The sequence below is a fragment of the Neopsephotus bourkii genome, unplaced genomic scaffold, assembly GCF_033783945.1.
Source record: "Neopsephotus bourkii isolate Nb327-2 ecotype Australia unplaced genomic scaffold, CSIRO-AGI_Nbou_v1 NB_1051, whole genome shotgun sequence".
Taxonomy (NCBI): domain Eukaryota; kingdom Metazoa; phylum Chordata; class Aves; order Psittaciformes; family Psittacidae; genus Neopsephotus; species Neopsephotus bourkii.
The window spans coordinates 211,025-230,291 of NW_026901540.1; the positions used below are offsets into that span (position 1 = coordinate 211,025).

The 19,267-nt window shown below is 38.8% G+C and overlaps 1 protein-coding gene across 1 annotated transcript; it reads right to left on the reverse strand.

Annotated features, from left to right (window-relative positions):
- Positions 1-506: 506 nt before the first annotated feature.
- PLAA (phospholipase A2 activating protein) lies at positions 507-19,060 on the reverse strand. The gene is made up of 14 exons (XM_061361045.1): positions 18,860-19,060; positions 15,939-16,132; positions 13,701-13,801; positions 12,685-12,805; positions 12,198-12,365; positions 11,057-11,192; positions 10,447-10,616; positions 8,839-8,996; positions 7,741-7,957; positions 6,602-6,670; positions 5,470-5,541; positions 4,758-4,859; positions 3,291-3,455; positions 507-1,811 (listed from the first exon to the last, which is right to left on the reverse strand). The coding sequence occupies exons 1-14, from the start codon at positions 19,006-19,008 to the stop codon at positions 1,252-1,254; spliced, it is 2,382 nt and encodes a 793-aa protein (XP_061217029.1). The 5' UTR covers positions 19,009-19,060; the 3' UTR covers positions 507-1,251.
- Between the last annotated feature and the right edge of the window lie 207 nt (positions 19,061-19,267).

Here is a 19,267-nt window from a genome sequence, read left to right on the forward strand (position 1 = left end):
TGAAGAGCTCATGTCTCTGAAAAGCTTGCCAATTTTTTTCATGTTTTCCACTCTATTAGTCAAATGAAAAATGTGACTTGATTGCATCTTAATTCTAAACCAGTGTAACATTTGTAGGAAATCATATCCCCTTTTGAGCTGAGCATCTTGATCTGCTCAAATAGCTGTAAAATGTTATTTTCCCTTTTCACAGTCACCACAGTTACTATGTTAAAGCTACTTCATAAAACTTGACTTTACATTTGTACAGTTTAGAATATTTGAGTTCTAAGGGACCTATATTGATCATCTAGTCAACTGCCTGACCACTTTATAGCTGACCAAAAGTTAATGCTGTTAAAGCTAAAATTGGGGGCGTTTTCTAAATGCCCCTTAAAAAAGGACAGGCCTGGGGTATCAACCACCTCTAGGAAGTCTCTTCCAGTTTCTGCTCTTCAATGTGTTCTCTGCACCTGAATTTCTCTCCCAAAAATTACTTTTTATTTCATTTTAATCACCTATTATGTAACATGCTTTGGGATGAGATGCTCGCTATCAAATGGTGGAGTATCCCTGTCATTAGAAGTTAAAAGCTATTGTAGAAGTTCAAGCCATTTTACAAGCTACAAGATACTCACTTTATCAGTGAGGTGCAACATCTACATGACAGTTAAAGATTCCACCCCTCAAAAAGTCACCTAGCTCTAGGTTAAAGAGCCATAAAAGAGCTCGGTTTCAAAAGGAAGTGGAAAAAAGCAGATGCAAAATGAGATAAATGTCATTTCCTTAGCAAAATATTTGACCAGGGTTAATATTAACCACTGTTAACTGGTAAGTATGTGAAAAGCACTACTGACCAGTTCTCAGAGCCCCGTATCCCCTGACCAAAAAAGAAAAAAAGTCAAGAAAGAGGCTCGTGCTGAAAAGCAGAAATATTCCTGAGGTGAATGCTGGGAGTTGATGGTCACTGAATCACAGCCACTTCCTACATTGCCATCTAGGTAACCTTTAATAGCAAGATTGTCTGACTTCTTTGTGATCTATTTTGATCTGAGCTACATCAAAAGGATTTTCTGTGAAGATCCTGTGCACTACAGACCTCAGAAAAGCAGTCAAATGACAAAGAGTGTAAAAAGTTTTATTTGCTCTGTGTCTTGCAACAAACCAAGTGTAATTCATCCCCAGTGTTTTCTCAATTGTAGTTTGTCACAAAATATGAACAAAAGCATCTTTTTTCTGCATACAGTGTTTCCCAAGTGCAAAGAAAAACAATTATAGCAGATTAAGCACAAACCTACAGCATTCCTTTACTTTAGCCGGTTCTGATACAGAGGCATACTTTTTTACTTGAGAGTCAACTCCAAGAGCCTTAGCTAATTGCACAGCATTTGTATCATCACTGATCAGCGTCCCAAGAGCCACAAGCAGTCTAAAAACAGCTTCAAGATCTTGAACAACTTCCATAACTGTGCTGATTACTGATAAACACTGAGCTTTGCCCTCAATGTTGTTGTCTTTATGTAAACACACAGCATAGTTCAGTGTCAGGGTGGCAAGTGCAATATGGATGTTCTTATTGCCTGCTTTTGTTTCTATTGCTTGTGTCATTATTTCACCCCTGTGTTCCATCATGAGCTTCTGGCCTGCCTGGCTGACAAAACAATTGCAAAGAGCTCTAAGTGCCAACAGCTGGTTTGCTTGCTTTCCTTTAGGGTTCAGAAATTTAAGGAGGATGGCAAGATGCATGTGATCCTTTTCATTGCAGAAGTTCTCATTCACAGTGGGATGCCTGACAGACAATCTAAGAATGTCTAGGGCTGGAAAGACAATATCTAAGAAACAAAACAAAACATGTTTTAGTATTAATACTGCGTTATGTACAGATGTGTTGATGATTTTCTTTCAGATACAGACTTTCTTAAATCCCTAGCTTTGGGAACAAAAAATAACAGTTTCAAGCAGAAAGCAAGCAAGCTGTTTAAAATAAAGAGAAGTATTGACAAACCTATTCCAGTAAAACTTCCATTAATCACAAAAAGACCATGCTCCTTAATTTAGGACAAACACAGTGCTTTGCAAAAGTTTTAAAATCCTGAGAACTAATTGATAACACTGAAGGCAAACACAAAATACAGTTAACTAATCCAAAACATCTCTGAAAGCTTCTCAGTGACTTAACACCCCTACATAGGCAAGCATCTTCTTTTGTCCTCATTCTGTATCTTGCAGTTCGGTATAACTACAAAACTGCTTTCAGAAAGAAAATTGAGAAAAAAAGAAAATTAGACCTTCAGCTCTCAGGTATAATTTGCAAAGAAAACCAACAACAGTAAAAACATGTTCTCAGCTGGTCAGCTGGAAATCATTCTAAGGAAGTGGAACTCAGAGTTTGTTCCCACCAATCTACCCAAATTTCAAATATATCTGCTTCTTGGGTCTGCTATTGGTATCCAAATCAAAGCTGAACCTGCTTAGCTAGCTACTGGGCAGTTTTCTCTGCAGACATGCAGAATCTTGAAATTTGATGCTTTATACAATGCAAAGAGCCTGGAAGGTATGAATGTTAGCCATCAGCAGCTATGCAAAATATAGTTTAAGTTATGCTATATAATGTACATGAATTTTTAACAGCAGAATAATTTTCCCATTAATAATTCTTGAACTGCAATTTCAAGAAAGCAGCTCAACTGGATGTTTAGATATCTGTACATGCAATGTATCCATTTTTCCAAATGTGCCCTTACAACTTAAATGGTCTTTCCAATACATCAGTGCTGAGAACTATGTTATCAAATGAAACTCTATCACCTTCACTTCTATTCATTCAGAATGTCATTCCACTAACAACAGTTCTGACCATATAACCTAGTTTCTTTTCTGCCACATTAAACAGGAGATACTTTTGAGATATTTTTTTAAAGTAATTTATCTCCATAAGTTTTATCTCTCATTTGATAATTTAGGACTCCAACCTGACATTCTTGCTTTATTTCAAACAAGACTCACACTTCTTTCTCGAGGATGCTCCTGATAATGAAATACCTTAAGTTTACATCAACTTTCTGCTTTATGTTTACTATTGTGTCAACAGCAAAAGCTAACCAGTTACCACTTCTGCAATTGGTGCCATTGCACCTGCTACTTATCAGTGCTATTAACATCTGTTTACCATCTTCTGGTTTCTATTTGGGACAGCACCACTGCAACAGCCAGCACAGTGGGACTTCTAGTTCATAGTATTGATGTGTTCATAGTATTGATGATCAACTATTGACAAGGTGATGGTACAAAAAATAATCATAAGTATCTACCTTCTGGCCAGTTAACTGCTCTCCATAAAGTCTGAAGTTGCTGTGCTGTAGGTGTTTCTGCAGAGGTGTTGCATGTTGCAGACAACAACTTTTCTAGGACTATCAAGTCATCTTCTGTAAGCTTATGCTCTTCAGTTGTACTGCTGTTAAGTTCCTTTAATTTGCCTGTAAGACCAGTAGAATAAGCATGGATCTCTGACATTAGAGCTTCACAAATTCAGATCTTGAATTAAATACTACATAAACATTTTACAAACAAGTTGCAACTACTGTAATTTGGTTTCTTGGGGGGGGGAGGGGGGAAGGGTGTGGGTTAGATCTTAAACATTACTTCTCCGAGTTTTGTAATTTCCTAATTTTAAGTTTTAATCATCACAATGATTGCAACAATCAAGCCCTCTCTAATATACTGCAAAGTATTCAGAATTCACATCTTAGCCTATATACAGGCAAAAATGCAGAACAGAATCACAGCACCAGTAGTTTTCATAACTGAAATGTGATTACTTTTTGATCTTTTCCATTTTTAGACAAAAACTATGTTCTTAGTGTAATCATTTTCTGTATTTTTACTTAATTTAGGTGCCATAAGCAAAATACGATTGCACCATGTCCTATATTCAAATTTCAAGGTAATTTAAAATAGTATTGGAAAAAATATTTTAATATACAACATTTTGCTGGAAATAGATCTAGCATTAAGAACCTCCCAGTCATGATTCTTCCAGAATTCATGACAGCCATGTCAATAAACACATAAGCACCAGCACCACATTAGTACATAGCAGGTATATTATGAATACAAGCATAGTTTTACAAAACCCTTAAATGTACTAAGGCACTCTAAAGAAACATACTGACATAAACTGGTAACAACTAGGGTAGAGATTATGTAGAACATTTACAGAAAATATAGAGGATGAGATAGAATAGAAATGAACCCTCAGAAGAGACTGAAAACCAAGCCAATAATAGCTTTTATCAAACATGTATAACTACTAAATATTGCATACTGTTTTCTCTTCCTGTTATGCAGTGTTCCTTTTAAATATAGAAATGAACACTGCAACCTGTGAAAGTGCAAAATGCCATACTTTGGAACTTCACACATTATATAGCTATCTGGTGAACTATGAGCAAAATCAGGAAGGAATTGTACAAGACCTGCATACCCAGCAGTTCAAATATACCAGTTTCATAAAAACAGATATCAAACAACAGCAGATATTAGCCAAGGTGGGGACGAAAGGATATTTTGAATTAGGTAGAGTTCTTATGAAATTCAATCATACTCCTATGCCTCCAAATACATGCACCATTCAAGTGATGAATGCAATTTTAAAAGGTCAAAACCAAGAAACAGTAGGAAAGCTACTGGAGATCAACTAGCTTTTTGAAAAAAATCAAAAGTGAAGTTACTTTCAAACAGATGAAAAATAAAACCATCACTGGAATTAAAACACTGACCCAATATCTGTGAGGGGTTGGCCTTGTCAAAGGTGACAGCGTCCTTTTTTGGAAAATAAATATTTTCAAATTTAGCTTCAGATGACTGGTAGGCGCCCATTCCTACATAAAGAAAACCCAAAAAGTTCAACATTGTACCAAAGTGCCCGACATAGAACAATATCCTACCAGTAAGACCCTCCTGAGTAACACTACTCAGAAGAAATACATTTTAAAAAAATTGAATGCACATGCAAATAACTGTCATTCCTTACATTATTTTTCAACAGTAAAATTTAAAGCAATACTATTACAAATTTTCTTCCCTTGTGTAAAAATTTACTATATGAGTGCAAATTAGTAACAGTGGTTTCTCAATTACATGAACTAAATGCAGAGTTTTTCATAGGAATGGATACTGCACTTAAGACATGAAAATGGCAGGCTTCATTTTAGAGAAAAGATCCCTCCTGCCCCTGAAATCTTACCCTTTGATTACTTTCATAATGAATAGGTGAATTTTTTTCTGCATATCTTCCAATACATATGACCAAGTTACGTCATATGCAATAGGAGCTTGAAATCTCTTTAGAAAAAGAGTACTAAAAGCAGCTTCAATCTGCTTATTATTTTAAATTAAGTATAAATTTACATCAACACAGAATCCACGTCAACAGAAAAAAACCAAAGCAAAGATCGGGGATGCTTTTCATTAGCAGGCATCATCTCTTACCTGTATATGGATCACCCCCACTCACTGGAGCTACTTCATTTGATGCTGAACCAGGAACATAGCGACCAGCACCTGAACAGAAACATCAAGCTTTTTTTAAACACTGCCACTGGTGAAGAGGCAATGTATATTTGTATTTATTTACTACTTTTCAATCATCACTATTAAAGGTGTTATTTTCCGTGTTATTTTGCACTAGAGGAGTTAAAAACAAGTATTCATCAATTCCTAAAATTAAGGATTAAATCTAAGCCTATGTATGAGGACGGTGCTGGAGGTAACAATGGCATTACAAGCTGAATGACCCACAGCTGGGAGACATTCTAGCATGGTTTATGGCACCTACTGGTGCCAAGACCCTCATCACAGCAATACCTTATACATGTCAAGCTTCAAAAGGGGCAGCGCACTGGCTGCCCAGACCTAGCTCCCCTCTCCAAGGGGAGGTGGACTCTGTGGTATTGAGGCCTCTGGTGAAGGAACTGCAGGGTCTATGCACCTGCAGAGACCACAGCCTGAGCCACACAAAGCCAGGAAGGGAAGACAAATGGGGACCACAGTAGAACAGGAACAGAGAAAGACTGCCAGTATGGGGCATCTATAGACTACAGGACATTCTTTGAAGGAGCAAGCACTACTTATCAAGGATGGGATAAGTCTGACAATGCAGGGCTAGAATGTCTTTTCCAACAGGTTTGCTGAACTAGTATGGAGGTAATTATGTTAGCTATGCCAGGGAGGGTTCAAATCTAAAATATAGGGTGGAAACTACAAAAGAAAAAGAAGGAATAATAAGGAAAAAAAAAGTACTTCTGTGAACATACCTGTTCCCACATTGGCCATGCATGTAAGAGTTTGACAAAACACAAGGTTTAAGACCTTACTCCTCTGCTGTAGAGGACAGAGTGACATGAGGCAGACCAGACAGCAGAAGGCTGTCCTCTGGCAAACAGATCTGTACATATTTTAACAGTGGCAGGGTCCATGTCCACCTTATCAGTCTGTCCCAAACTACTGCCCCAAACAGAGAACTGCGAGAAATAGTCATCTGGAGTTGAACACTAAATGCAACTGAACACCAGAACAAACGTGTCTTAAATGCTCGCAAGACAGATTACAAATTTTACATTACCTGTAAATGGATCTGCCCCAGGTACTGCAGTTGACCCAGATGAAGAGCCTGGAACATAACGTCCAGCACCTAGTGAAACAGTAAGAAAAGCAATGACTGCTACACAGTTTAATGTTACTAAAATGTCAATACTTTTCAGACAGAAGCAGCTCAAAAATTCAGCTCAACATATAAATCTTACTATTTTGGTATTATAAGAAATCTGATCCTATACACATAAATGCTCCCTGATTTTGAGGAAATTCTTCCTAATTATTTGAGGGTCAGAAATTTGTTTTCTGGAACATATATATTACACTTTTGGACACAGCCAAATCAAAATATGTAAGTTCAGATGACTGCAGCTCTGTGAGTTACATCTGCACCTGGTTTGCCTTTATTCTTATTTCTAGTTCATTAGAAGAGAAGAGATTTAGCTCGGTTACTGTGATGACATTTTATTTCTAACTTCTTTGTGAAACTAGTGGAAACAAGTGGTTTATTTTGTAAATATGATAAGCAGGATATAATTAATTAACATGGTTCAGCTCATTAGTAATTAACTTGTTCTTGCCTGGAAAAGGGTAATTTATGTATTTCACTCAATTTCAGTTCATTCTCTAGCTACATTTTTGTATATTGTGAACTGCCTTAACAGCAGCTGGCCACTTCTTTGACTACTATGAAAACTGGTGTTTTCTCCCACTGAAAAAAAAAAAAAAGACTAGACTGAAAAAAATACAACTGGCTTGACTACTAATATTTTCAAGATTTGTTCTGACAAATACTTCAGAAATTTGTCAAGTTTTCATATTTGCCTTGTCAGAGCTCTCTGGGCCTGGCCCTCAGTCATCTGAAGACAAGGAAGCCCTGTACAAGAAGCACAAGAGCTATGACATTGCAATCTGCCTGGCCAGACAGTGGGGTGGATCGAAAACTGACTGAAGAGCAAGGCCCAGTCAGTGGTAAGGAGTGGCACAGTATCTAGCTGGAGGCCAGACACTGGTGATGCACTCTAAGGGTCAGTACTACATCAAGTCCTGTTCAATATCTTCACTAATGATCTGGATGATGGGGCAGCATGCACCCTAAGCAAGTCTGCTGATGACACAAAACCAGGAGAAATGACTGATGTCATCATTCAAATTTAAAATTTTTACCTGTAAATGGATCAGAAAATTCAGAACTTGTACTCAGTGTTTGTCCCTTAGTATTGTCCATAATAAACTTGGCCACCTGATCCAGAAACATAGGATTTAGATCATTCTTTTGCAGGAAGTTGTATGCAGTCATCCAAGGATCATCAGTGATGTTATATGGCAGTTTGTAGGAAGGCCCACTTTCATTTACATCAATAGTGAAAACATAGTCATATTCCTTTAAGCAGAATAAGAACAAAAATTAAAACAGAAGTTTGTCAGCAGTTATTACATGAGGATGTATCAAAAACAGACCAATAATCAACCAGGGCTAAGCCTGAAAACTTTAACACTGCTACTTGCAGATTGTAGCAATAATACTCTCCTACACGGGCTGCAATTAAAAAGTACTGAAAGCACATCCTGTGTTTTGCAGAATTCTCTGTCTCAAGAAGAGCAGAGTAAAACAATATAGCATGATAATGCGTATGCAGATATGTATTACAAAATAACAATACTATAAACTATAGGGCAGTTAGATGCCTCATAAAACTTCAGTATTAAAAGCGTGCTACTAATACTTGAAAATAACAAATTCCTAAGATTTCTTTAAAACATATAAGAGAGAAAATTAGTATCTCAAAGGCTTTCCTTCTATGGTGGCACCAGACAAGTCTTTCCTGCATATATTTCAGTAAAGGAAACATTTTTCAGCTTATCTGTCTTTAGGCTCAAGTTACTATAGAAAAGGGGCACAGAAAGCCTGGTGCCTAATACTTCATGTAAGCTTTCCATTATAAATTGTAAAATTCACTTCCTCTAGAAAGGAAGTTAAAAGTAACTTTTCAGGGTGTTAGCAATAACTGTCAGAGAACTTGGTAATTTCTCTAACAGTTTACCTTTTTCCAAAATAATTCCTCGCCACTGTTTCGAAAGTAACATATGAAGCAGTACCCAATTACACCTCTGAGTTTTAACAGATCAAAAAAGACAAAAAAGTACCCACAAATACCTATTTTCTAGATTATATTTCATTTAAGCAAATACGGAAATAATGCTTAATGGGAAATTGGACATTTTACTTAGGAAGAAATAAAAACAATTTAAGATTGCATATACCTTTCCTTCAAATAAGATTTTTCCAGATGTTTGTTGTGTGGCTCCAGAAGAACCAACAACATCGCCAATCTTTATCCATCGTCCTTCACTAACACTCCACTGATAAGCTTCGACTTTCCCGTTATCTTCAATAAGCCGTGTCTGCCCATCTCTTGTTCCTGTAGACAGAAGTGTTTAAGACTTCAAACACATTCAAGAATATGATCTACTTTGGGAGGTAAAAACGTCTTCAAATACCACTCAAATCTAAAGATGAAAAGACACTGACATTTCAAGACATAACAAAGAAACTAACAAGATACTTGTGGTTTAATCCCAGCTGTTCACTCACTCTCCTCAAGTGGGATAGAGAATTGGATGATAAAAGTGAAAAAACTTCTGGGTTGAGATGCAATTTAATTGGTAAAGCAAAAGCCATATACACAAGCAAAGCACAACAAGGAATTCATTCACCACTTTCCATGGGCAGGCAGGTGTTCAGCCATCTCCAGGAAAGCAGGGCTCCATCATAAGTAATGGAGACTTGGGAAGACAAAATGCCATCGCTCTGAAATCCATCTCCCCTCCTCCCTTCCTCTTTCTTCTCCCAGCTTTAAAAGCTGAGCATGGAATTATATGATAGGGAATATCCCTTAGGTCAGCTGGGGTCAGCTGTCCCACCTGTGTCCCCTTCCCAGCTTCTGGTGCACCCCAAGCCTCCTTGATCATGGGGCGAGGGGCAGAAAAGGCCTTGACTCTGTATGAGCACTGCTCAGCATCAAGGAAAACAACCCCGAATTATCAGCACTGTTTCCAGCTTCTATGGAGAAAATTAACTCTACCCCAGCCAAAACTGGCACAGTACTATATGTCGCAAGAATAGCAAAAACATTGACAAATTCATTTTACAGTTATTAGTGATGGTATCTGCCACCAAACTAAACTGCAAAAGCAATCCAAGTCAAGTATTTCAAAACTTTACCTATTTGCCAGGGAAATTCTAATTAACAAAAGGGCGTCACCCATGGTCTAACAAGACAGAAAGCATATGCCACTTGCTGACCAGAGTCAAGACTTGAGGTCACTGCTTACTCTGCCTTGGGAAAAAGTATTTGTGTATTTAAGAGTAATCTTAGCTACCGCTGCTTCCAGTGTGTTGTCAGTAATCTCCCAACTACCCAGAAAGCATGAACTGAGTCAATCAAGACTGTTCTTCAAACTGAAAGCTAAAGCAGAAAATTTGTATTTACTTTTTTTTTTTTTAGGAAAAAAATTCCACATTCAGTAGTCCTTTTGCAAATTACGTTAACTGCCTCATATACTACTGGCACAGCTGGCATAATGGATTGAAAACATACTGAAGGCATTGCAGCATCCCAAGTTCCACTTTTTTCTAAATTATCTCATAAAAGAAGTATTTTTTACCGTTTTAGTGTACAAAAATAAATATAATTAAACTACAGTCTTTCCTCCACAGAACTGATGAAAGAATAGTAGAGCAGAATTAAGTTGTTTTTTCCAGCAATTCTAATGGAAGTGATCAAAGCCTTAATTTTGGAAACTACGGGATGTTTCAGTATCTCAGAACCAAGATTTGGAGGCATCTCTAACATAAATATATGAACTTACCAGGATCTTTGAGATGTTCTCTTCCAGGAAGGTCATCAGCATTAATATCTCCCAAATCACCAGTTTTAGGGTCAATAGATGCTTGAGAAAGCTCATATTCAAAAGCCTGTATCTCTTCAGCACTTGCTGTACGTTCCGAAGACTCTGTAAACACTCTTATAATTCCATCGCTGCATGCAGAGAGAAGATTCAAATAAAAATACTATTTTAAATGTCAAAATTAACACATACATTCTAATAGTGACTTTTTTGTCTTAAGAAACTATTTCTAACCCATCCCAACTATTTTTATGAAACAAATTAGCTCTAATGTTAAAAACACCCAGAGAAAGACTTAAGCAGGTAACCTTGTCTGTAGTATAATCTAAAAATCACGGTATGATATACCTATCACAAGGAGTCTTTATAGAGTACTTTTAATTTCATTCTCAGTCTATTCATGATTTACCACATTCCTGAAGAACTCACTCTACCTCTGAGATTCACATAAAAAAATGATTTTTTGGATGATGTATAGCATGTTTAAATTTAATCCCCATACACACTTTGATGGCTGCATTTGAAAATATTAGATTTAGATTTAAAAATACAGATGGTAAAACCCAGATACCTTGCACCAACTACAATATCACCATTGTCTAGCACACAGCAGCACCATACAGACTGAGCTGGGAGTCTGATTGTTTGAGCACATTCCCCTTTCTTCCAGATTCTAAGAGATCTATCCTCTCCAGTAGTCACAAAACCTGAAAAGAAACAAATATAATTTTTTTTTAAGTATATATTTAGTGTACTGTGATACTAGGTGCCATTCTGCAACTGGGTATCTAAAGATCAGAACAGTGAAGGACCTATCTACAGTTTTCTTCAACTGCAAAAAGAGAGCTAAAATAAAGCCACCTCATAGTTGTCTTCTCAAAAAATAATAAAGTGCAGACCTTGGTGCCCAAGCAGCCAAACAGGGAATGAAAATATGCTCAGGACAAACAAGATTAGTTCCTCCTTTCAAGAATTTAAACAGAGAATTTTGAAAAATTCTGTAACCATCACTGTTTTATCTTGCACTGTACTTGCATAGTTTAGCATTTGTTTTAAATTCAGATTTTTGCAAGGTAGGCCCACTTTTTCAGGAAGCATGCAGTAATAAAAGCACTCTCAGAAGTCTATAAACTCCTCAGTGAAGAATGATAAAGCATAGGGGATTTACTACATGCATATGCACCAATATGCATGAACTTTCCTTGTTCAAAAGCCAACCCATACGCCACACAAAGGTCACTGACTTTGCATTTCTTCTGCAACTGTCATCTGCAGTTAGCTCTGAACCTCTAAAGCTCTAACTCTGAAAACAAACACAATAAAGCCCCACACATAAAATGCTTAAAACTATTTATAATGTACTTCAAAAACAGGTGACAAACTGGATGATAGTTTTGCCTATCATTTGGCTGAAGTTTCACTTAAGCATTATAATTTGGCCTAGCCCAGGACCTTTCATCTCACCTACTACCAGAGCAATTCTGCCAAGGGTGTGATCTGGAGCCAATCATAGTATATTTTTTTTTCAATTATTTACGATTAAATTTTAATTATTTTACAATTACATTTTAATTAATTGGAAATAATTGTAAATAAAGAAGTAAACACTACCCAAGTTCTTTAGTTGTGGCAGCGCCGCAGAACTACAGAATGCCTACTCTCTCATTTCATTTTGGAAGAATTTTGGGTTCTAGTCACAAAAATAATCCTACCTGTACACTGAGGGAAGACAGAGATGCTGTATATATAATTTGTATGTCCATAATACACATTCAGACACGCGCCAGATATCTGCCATCTTCGAACAGTAGCATCATTAGCACAGGAAAGGAATTCCATTTCACTGAGAATAGCTAAACCTCTCACACAATCTTCGTGTCCTTTACAAAATAAAAGGAGAACTTTTAATGCATCTTGTCTTTCCATTAGCAGCAGTATACCATTTCTGTTTAGCTCACATCTAAATCCTGACAACCAATCTTTGTTATGGGAGCAGTTTAAAAAAAAAATAAAATAAAATAAAAAAATTCATTGCTCATTATTCTCTGGAAAAAAAAATTAATTCTTTTAAAAGTGATGTGATTTCTGAAGGGCCTTTAAAAATCCTGCCTGAACATTGTTCAATCTATCTACAGTTTTGTCAGATTTTTTAAATTAGCATTTCACCCTGATGAAATTACCAACTGCAGCAAAGCTTACCAGTGAATGTTCTTTCACATCTGCCTGCCTTCCACAGTTTAATGGTTTTGTCAGCTGAACCAGTCAACATTAATCCCTGTTCAGGCAGTATTATCACTGCCCATATTGCAGCTTTGTGACCCTGCAAAACAACATTGTTAGACTTATCATAGAATAGTTAGGGTTGGAAAGGACCTTAAGATCATCAAGTTCCAAACCCCCTGCCATAGGCAAGCACACCTCGCTCTAAACCATATCACCTAAGGCCTCGTCCAACCTGGACTTGAACACTGCCAGGGATGGAGCATGCGCAACCTCCCTGGGCAATCCATTCCAGTGCCTCACCACCCTAACAGGAAAGAATTTCCTCCGTATATCCAATCTAAATTTCCCCTGTTTAAGCTTTAACCCATTACCCTTTGTCCTATCACTACAGTCCCTAATGAAGAGTCCATCCCCAGCATCCCTATAGGCCCCCTTCAGATACTGGAAGCCTGCTGTGAGGTCTCCACGCAGCCTTCTCTTCTCCAGGCTGAACAGCCCCAACTGTCACAGCCTGTCTTCATATGGGAGGTCCTCCAGTCCCCTGATCACTCTCACGGCCCTCCTCTGGACTTGTTCCAACAGATCCATGCCCTTTTTATGTTGAGGACACCAGAACTGCACATAATACTCCAAGCGAGGTCTCACGAGAGCACAATAAAGGGGCAGGATCACCTCCTTCGACCTGCTGGTCATACTCCTTTTGATGCAGCCTGGGATACAGTTGCCTTTTTGGGCTGCAAGCACACACTGAAGCCAGCTCATGTTCAGTTTCTCATCGACCAGCACCCCCAAGTCCTTCTCCGCAGGGCTCCTCTGTATCTCCTCTCCGCCCAGCCTGTAGCTGTGCCTGGGATTGCTCCGACCCAGGTGTAGGACCTTGCACTTGGCATGGTTAAACTTCACGAGGTTGGCATCAGCCCAGCTCACAAGCATGACTTGTCAGAATCAAATTCAGATTACCTACTTTATATTCATGTTGAGGAACTTCATACCTGTAACGTCATCATACATCTGTCATTCAACCAGACCTTGGCCGTTGTATCCCATGATCCACTTAATAATGTGCCAAATTTCCCAGACGAAAGGCTGCAAACTGGAACGAAGATTAGAATTAGCACTGACAAGTACATTGCCGCCAATCGTATACCAGCAATTTAAAAAGATTTATTTAAGGACATTTACTTGGTGTTAGTAGCATATTTAGTCTTGAGGAGTAGAATTGTAGTTGCATTGCAACCTAGGAAGCAGGTGCTTAAGAATCCGTTCACTTTAGATTACAAAATTTCACATCTTTTACCCATTCATATTTTACATTTCTCTTACTATTAGATCTCCTCAGACTATGGTGTTTTGACAAGCTAGCTAGATACCTAGTCAAGAGACAGAATTAAAGCAAAGGTTTAAGATTACAGAGAAAGACAAGATTTGGTAAACATGATGAATTAATTTATGTCCCTTCTCAAAAAAAGCAAGATCTCTTACAAAAAAAACTTAGCTCATCCCCTTGGAAGGCAAAATACTACTACCAAGAAACTGTGGCAACATTTACAGACTTTGCAAAAAGTTAATCTGCAAATGCTCCAGTAATACGTAAGTGTAAAAATGAAGCGATAATATGGTTTACTAATAAGTTTACAAAAAGAGTTAAGTCATAGAGTACCCTGTACACCTAATTGTTCATTGAAGGAATGTATAGCCTTATCTTTCTTCCTTCTCTGACTCCACACTGAGAACTGGACAGTATTCTACCCCTGCCACTTGTCAAGAGTACCTCGTCATTTTTCCTCGCACTCTGAAACACACAATTTTACAATTAATGTAATTTTACATTACTGTAAAAATTGCTACAAATACTTCATTTGTAGTGGAATTTATACCATGCCTAGAATACCTCATTGCCTTTTTTTTTTTTTACAGCTCTGGAGGTAATGTGTCACAATATTTTAACCATTCATCCATCCTATGTTTCTCATGAAGTACACAAGCTATTCCACGGCTCCTTACACAATGACATTATTCTCTCAGAGAAAGCCAGGGGGTTTATAATACAAAAATACATTTTAAGTGCTCTTTGAAAGTCCAGGGTATTTTTGAACTATGCTCCACAGCCACTCAATAACTCAAATGGGGAAAAAATAAAACAAAACAAAACCCCTCAAAATCTCCAAGACTCTAAATGTTTATTTTTGACACCTAGTAATTAAATGATTAGACAGTTCAAAGGTCTGTTAAATATTAGATCAGCTCACAAAATGCAAAACTTGGTATGCTAATATGAAAATTGATGAATCTTCTTTTATATAGCTCAAAAGAAGGTATACAAAGTTGGTTTAATACATCACATGTTGTACTGACCTGACTAAAGAGAGATGAAATTTCTCCAGTGAGCTTTTATTCTTTACTATGTATTTAAAGCATCAATGAATATTAGATCCCTGTCTAGGTTAAAAAATGGGCAGCGAAATCTTTTATTTTAGAAGATACTTAGGAATCTGATTTTTTCTACTTATATCAACTTTGACATAAAAATTAAGCTTATTAAAGTGAGAGCTAACTTAGCTGCTCTTCATTTAACCATTTTAAATTAAATGCTCTTAACTGCTAAATTGCTGCTTCTTAAACATGCAACTCTAAGCAAAAAGGTTATTCTATTGTAGGCATATAGTTTTAAAAACTGGACTTATGTCATGTAGACACAGAGTTAAAAAAATTGAACTTGTGTTACTATTGAAAAGACTGAACAAATACAAGGGCCTCCTAAAATTTCAGGATGACCCAAGAAAAACAGTACTGACTAATGAAAAGAACTCACAGCAGGTGAGAAGGCTTTGGCCTTGTGTAGATTGTTTAAGAAACAGGGCCAATGTATCTCTAATCAGGAGAAACTCCTTAAAGACTGTTTCAGCCTCAAAACACAGATATCAACAATGAACAAACATCTCAGCTATGTGTGTGAACTGGCTATCACACACCAGGTGGCAGACCGTTTTAAAGACAATTCTGTAAATTGCCATGTAAAAGCTTAAGCATTCATCAGTGAGACTCAGAAGTCCTTCCAATGAACTGTCACTATATGAACTGCAATTATAAAATACTATTTGCAGAGGCAATAATTAAGTAGTTTACTATGCTAAACATTAAAGAAATCAAAATTGAGTTAGCTTCATTTCTTCTGTAACAAATTATGTCAGCTTTTATGCAACAAACTCCAAAATAAAATTATTACATACCTGTGTTCTTATGACCCTTAAGGATGTAAAGAGGAGCTGGGTTGTCAATTGTGAAAATGCAAATATTATGATCATTGCCACCAGTTGCAATCAGCCCACGAGGATAAAGTTCACTTGGAGGTATGATGCATACGCAGGATACAAAATTTGAGTGTCCACTCATACAGTGGATTTCAGTAAACCCCCTGTTAAGACTAAACATAAGTGATAATCAGTTCAGAGTCGTAACAGAAACAGCACTTATTTGAGGCATTGAATTACAGCAGGTGTTTTATACTCCAAGTCTTGAATTAATAACTATGCTTGCACTGCACTGAATAAAAACTCTGGATGACTTAGAAAGAATGAAAAACTTAAGAGAAAAAATATATCCCAGCATTCCAACCCATTTTGCGATATTTAAAGCTTCCATGGCAGGCCTGGAAGGACTTAGTTTTGGTTGTCTTTGCTCACTGGCAAACACTGTGTTCAATTTGATCAGAAGTAGTTACAGTTTGCCTTTTGAAATCTATTGCTGTCTCAAGCCTCAACTACATATCCCAACATACCCTAAAATATGAGAGTACCTACACGAAGGACATTTACTGCCTGCCAAATCACTGGCACTTAATTAGGAGCACAATAGATGTTTAATAATTAAATAGATTATAACTGACTCGAGCAGCACTCATCTCTTCATCATGATCCATCCTCAACAGTTATAGCACTAACTGGAAAAAGCTACTTATTCCCACACAGTAACTGCATGGACCGCAGTGGGGTTTGCTTGTTTGGGTTTTTTTTTGTTTTCTGTGTTTGTTTCTTCCTTCCCCTCACACATCCTTCTCAAAAAACAAACTCATATTACTCAGACTGTAATGTCTGAAATGCTTTGAATATGCACAGAAATCATGATACTCTTTTAAATTCTAAAACTTCTTCTCTGCTGAAGGCACAGAGGACAAATGAAGGTAACTTACCTTCCTGTAAAACAAAAATAACACACAGCAGTCTGTTCACCGACTGAACTCTGCCTACTGTAATCCCAGAGTCTTCCAAGCAGAGAGATAATAACCACCAGTGCTATGACTCTGTGTAAGTTACTCATGTCTTCCTCACACAGCCATCAAAAATTATGGGTTGGAATTAGACCTCCTTTCTTGCAGTAAGTTTCCAAGCAATTGAACAAGTTCTTCCCCTTGTGAGGGCACACTTAGTGAGATTAGTGTTCCTCTCCCTCAATTCCAGAGCTACAAAGCTCAATTTGAACACATACGTGAGCTTCCAGGTGCATTTGCCTATTATCTCTGTTTCACTGGAAGCTTTGAGAGATATTAGTTATTTAGGTTAAATAAGTAGTTTTAAATAGTTTGAGTCACTTAGAGTTCTGGTATTGTGTGGTTTAGTATGCTGTTTGTTTAGCATGAACAGCCAGATTTACTAAAGCCTTGGGCCATAAGCTTTGGACTTTCCCCCAGATATGCTTTTGGCTAAAATACAGTTAGTTTTCTTAGTAATCTGGTACCGTGCTGGTTTCTGTGTTTAGTATGGGAAGAATGCAAACTGATATTTTAGTTGTTGCTAAGTAATTTTTACCCTAGGCCTAGGACTTTTTTAGTGCCCCATGGTCCAGAAGGTGCACAAGAAGCACAAACCAGAAGACAAGAAGGCTGCCACCATCAGCAGAAGCTGTAACTCAAACAGTTAACAGCCTGCCTGTATGAAGACAGAGACAGAGTCCTATAAAGTGTTAGAAGACCCCAGATAAAAACAAAAACCCACAACTGGACTACAAAGGCATGTGAAGGGCGCGTGCACAGCTCATAAGGACCTAATTGCTCAGGGATTTATTTGCTCAGGTCCCTTTTCAGAGGCACCAGCACAGAGCTGTACCACTCATATTATTTCTCACTGGAATCGAAAAGCTGACACTGCTGCAGGAAACCTTGCAGTGAGCCTAAAGGATGGGGAGGGTTTGGGTGCGGTGAGCAACGAGTTGGAAGGGCCACCCATGACTCAGAGGAACTCTGGTCCCAGCAAGTAAAGACGCGGTTGGTGTGTAAGCGACTCCTTGAATGGTGTGTGAGTGCTCAGGCAGCAGCTTCTCCACCAACAGGACAGCAGTAGAAACAATACCCATGTCTAGCAAATTCAGACTGCAGTTCACAGCTCGGAATTATAGACTAGTAAGGAGATATGTCCTGTGTTCACTGCCCTACACATGCCCATATCCTATTCACACTGCTTAGCAGTACCTCTTCTGGTCACAGTGATATCCTGAAAAATTCACTGAGTGAATTCAAGAAGACAAATCCCTGTATAACATGAAAATAAGAGAAACTAATGTTGGGTGTTGCTTTCTTGGGTTTTTTTTTCCTTTTCCAGTATTCCCATTTGTGTATTTAAATCTGTGTAGATCATGATTCACATTCTTTTCTATGTCCAAAGTCTGCTCAGCAAGAAAAGGGGCTTTAAAAAATACTCAAAACATACCGCCTTACTGTCAAAAATGCAACATTGCTACTTAGCAGCATTACTTTGGCACTGAATACCAAGAGGTGGAAACAACATAAATACCACGCAGAGAAAAGACGCACAGATTCACGGGCATCACTCGCGCCTGCAACGCACGCTAAACACACCGACACTAAGTGAATTGCCTGAGCAACCCCGACGTTCTCCCAAAGCAGTTGTGCGAGCGGCAAAGTAGTGGCCATTCCCAAACCCATCGGGAAGTCTCCAGCGAATATGCTTCCACCACTGCCGCCACAGGCACACGCTGCCGACACAGCCCCGCCGGGTCGCAGGAGTGGGCACACCCTCGGGGCAGCAAGCGGGCTCCCAAAGCCGCAGATCCGCTCTCTTCCCTCCGCACAGCACAACCCGCAGCGGCCGCCCAGCGCCGGCGCCTCTGTCGACAAGGGCCGCGGCCCGGCACTCACCCGTCAAGAGCCCAGAGCCGCGCAGTCCGGTCCCGGGAGACGGACACGAAACCGCCCGGCGGAAACAGGCTGCGGGTCAGGCCCCGCACGTCTTGCCCGTGCCCCAGCAGGGAGCAGCGAAGCCGGTACGCGCCACCATCGCTCGCCATGGCCGGAGGCAGCCGAGGCGCTCTGACACAGCAACCACCCCCCACTGGCGGAAAACGCCGGGCGCCGCGCCGGAAGAAGTACCAGCAAGCTCGCCATAGGCAGGCGAGGAAACTCCATGTCCCTGCAGGCAGCGCGCCCCAGCGCCGGGATACAGCACTACACTTTCTTCGTGAGGCATTCCGGGAGTTGTAGTTCTGCGAGCTGCAAACCGGCGGCGGCCGGGGTGAGCTCTCTAAATCTCGCGATAGCTCTAGCGCG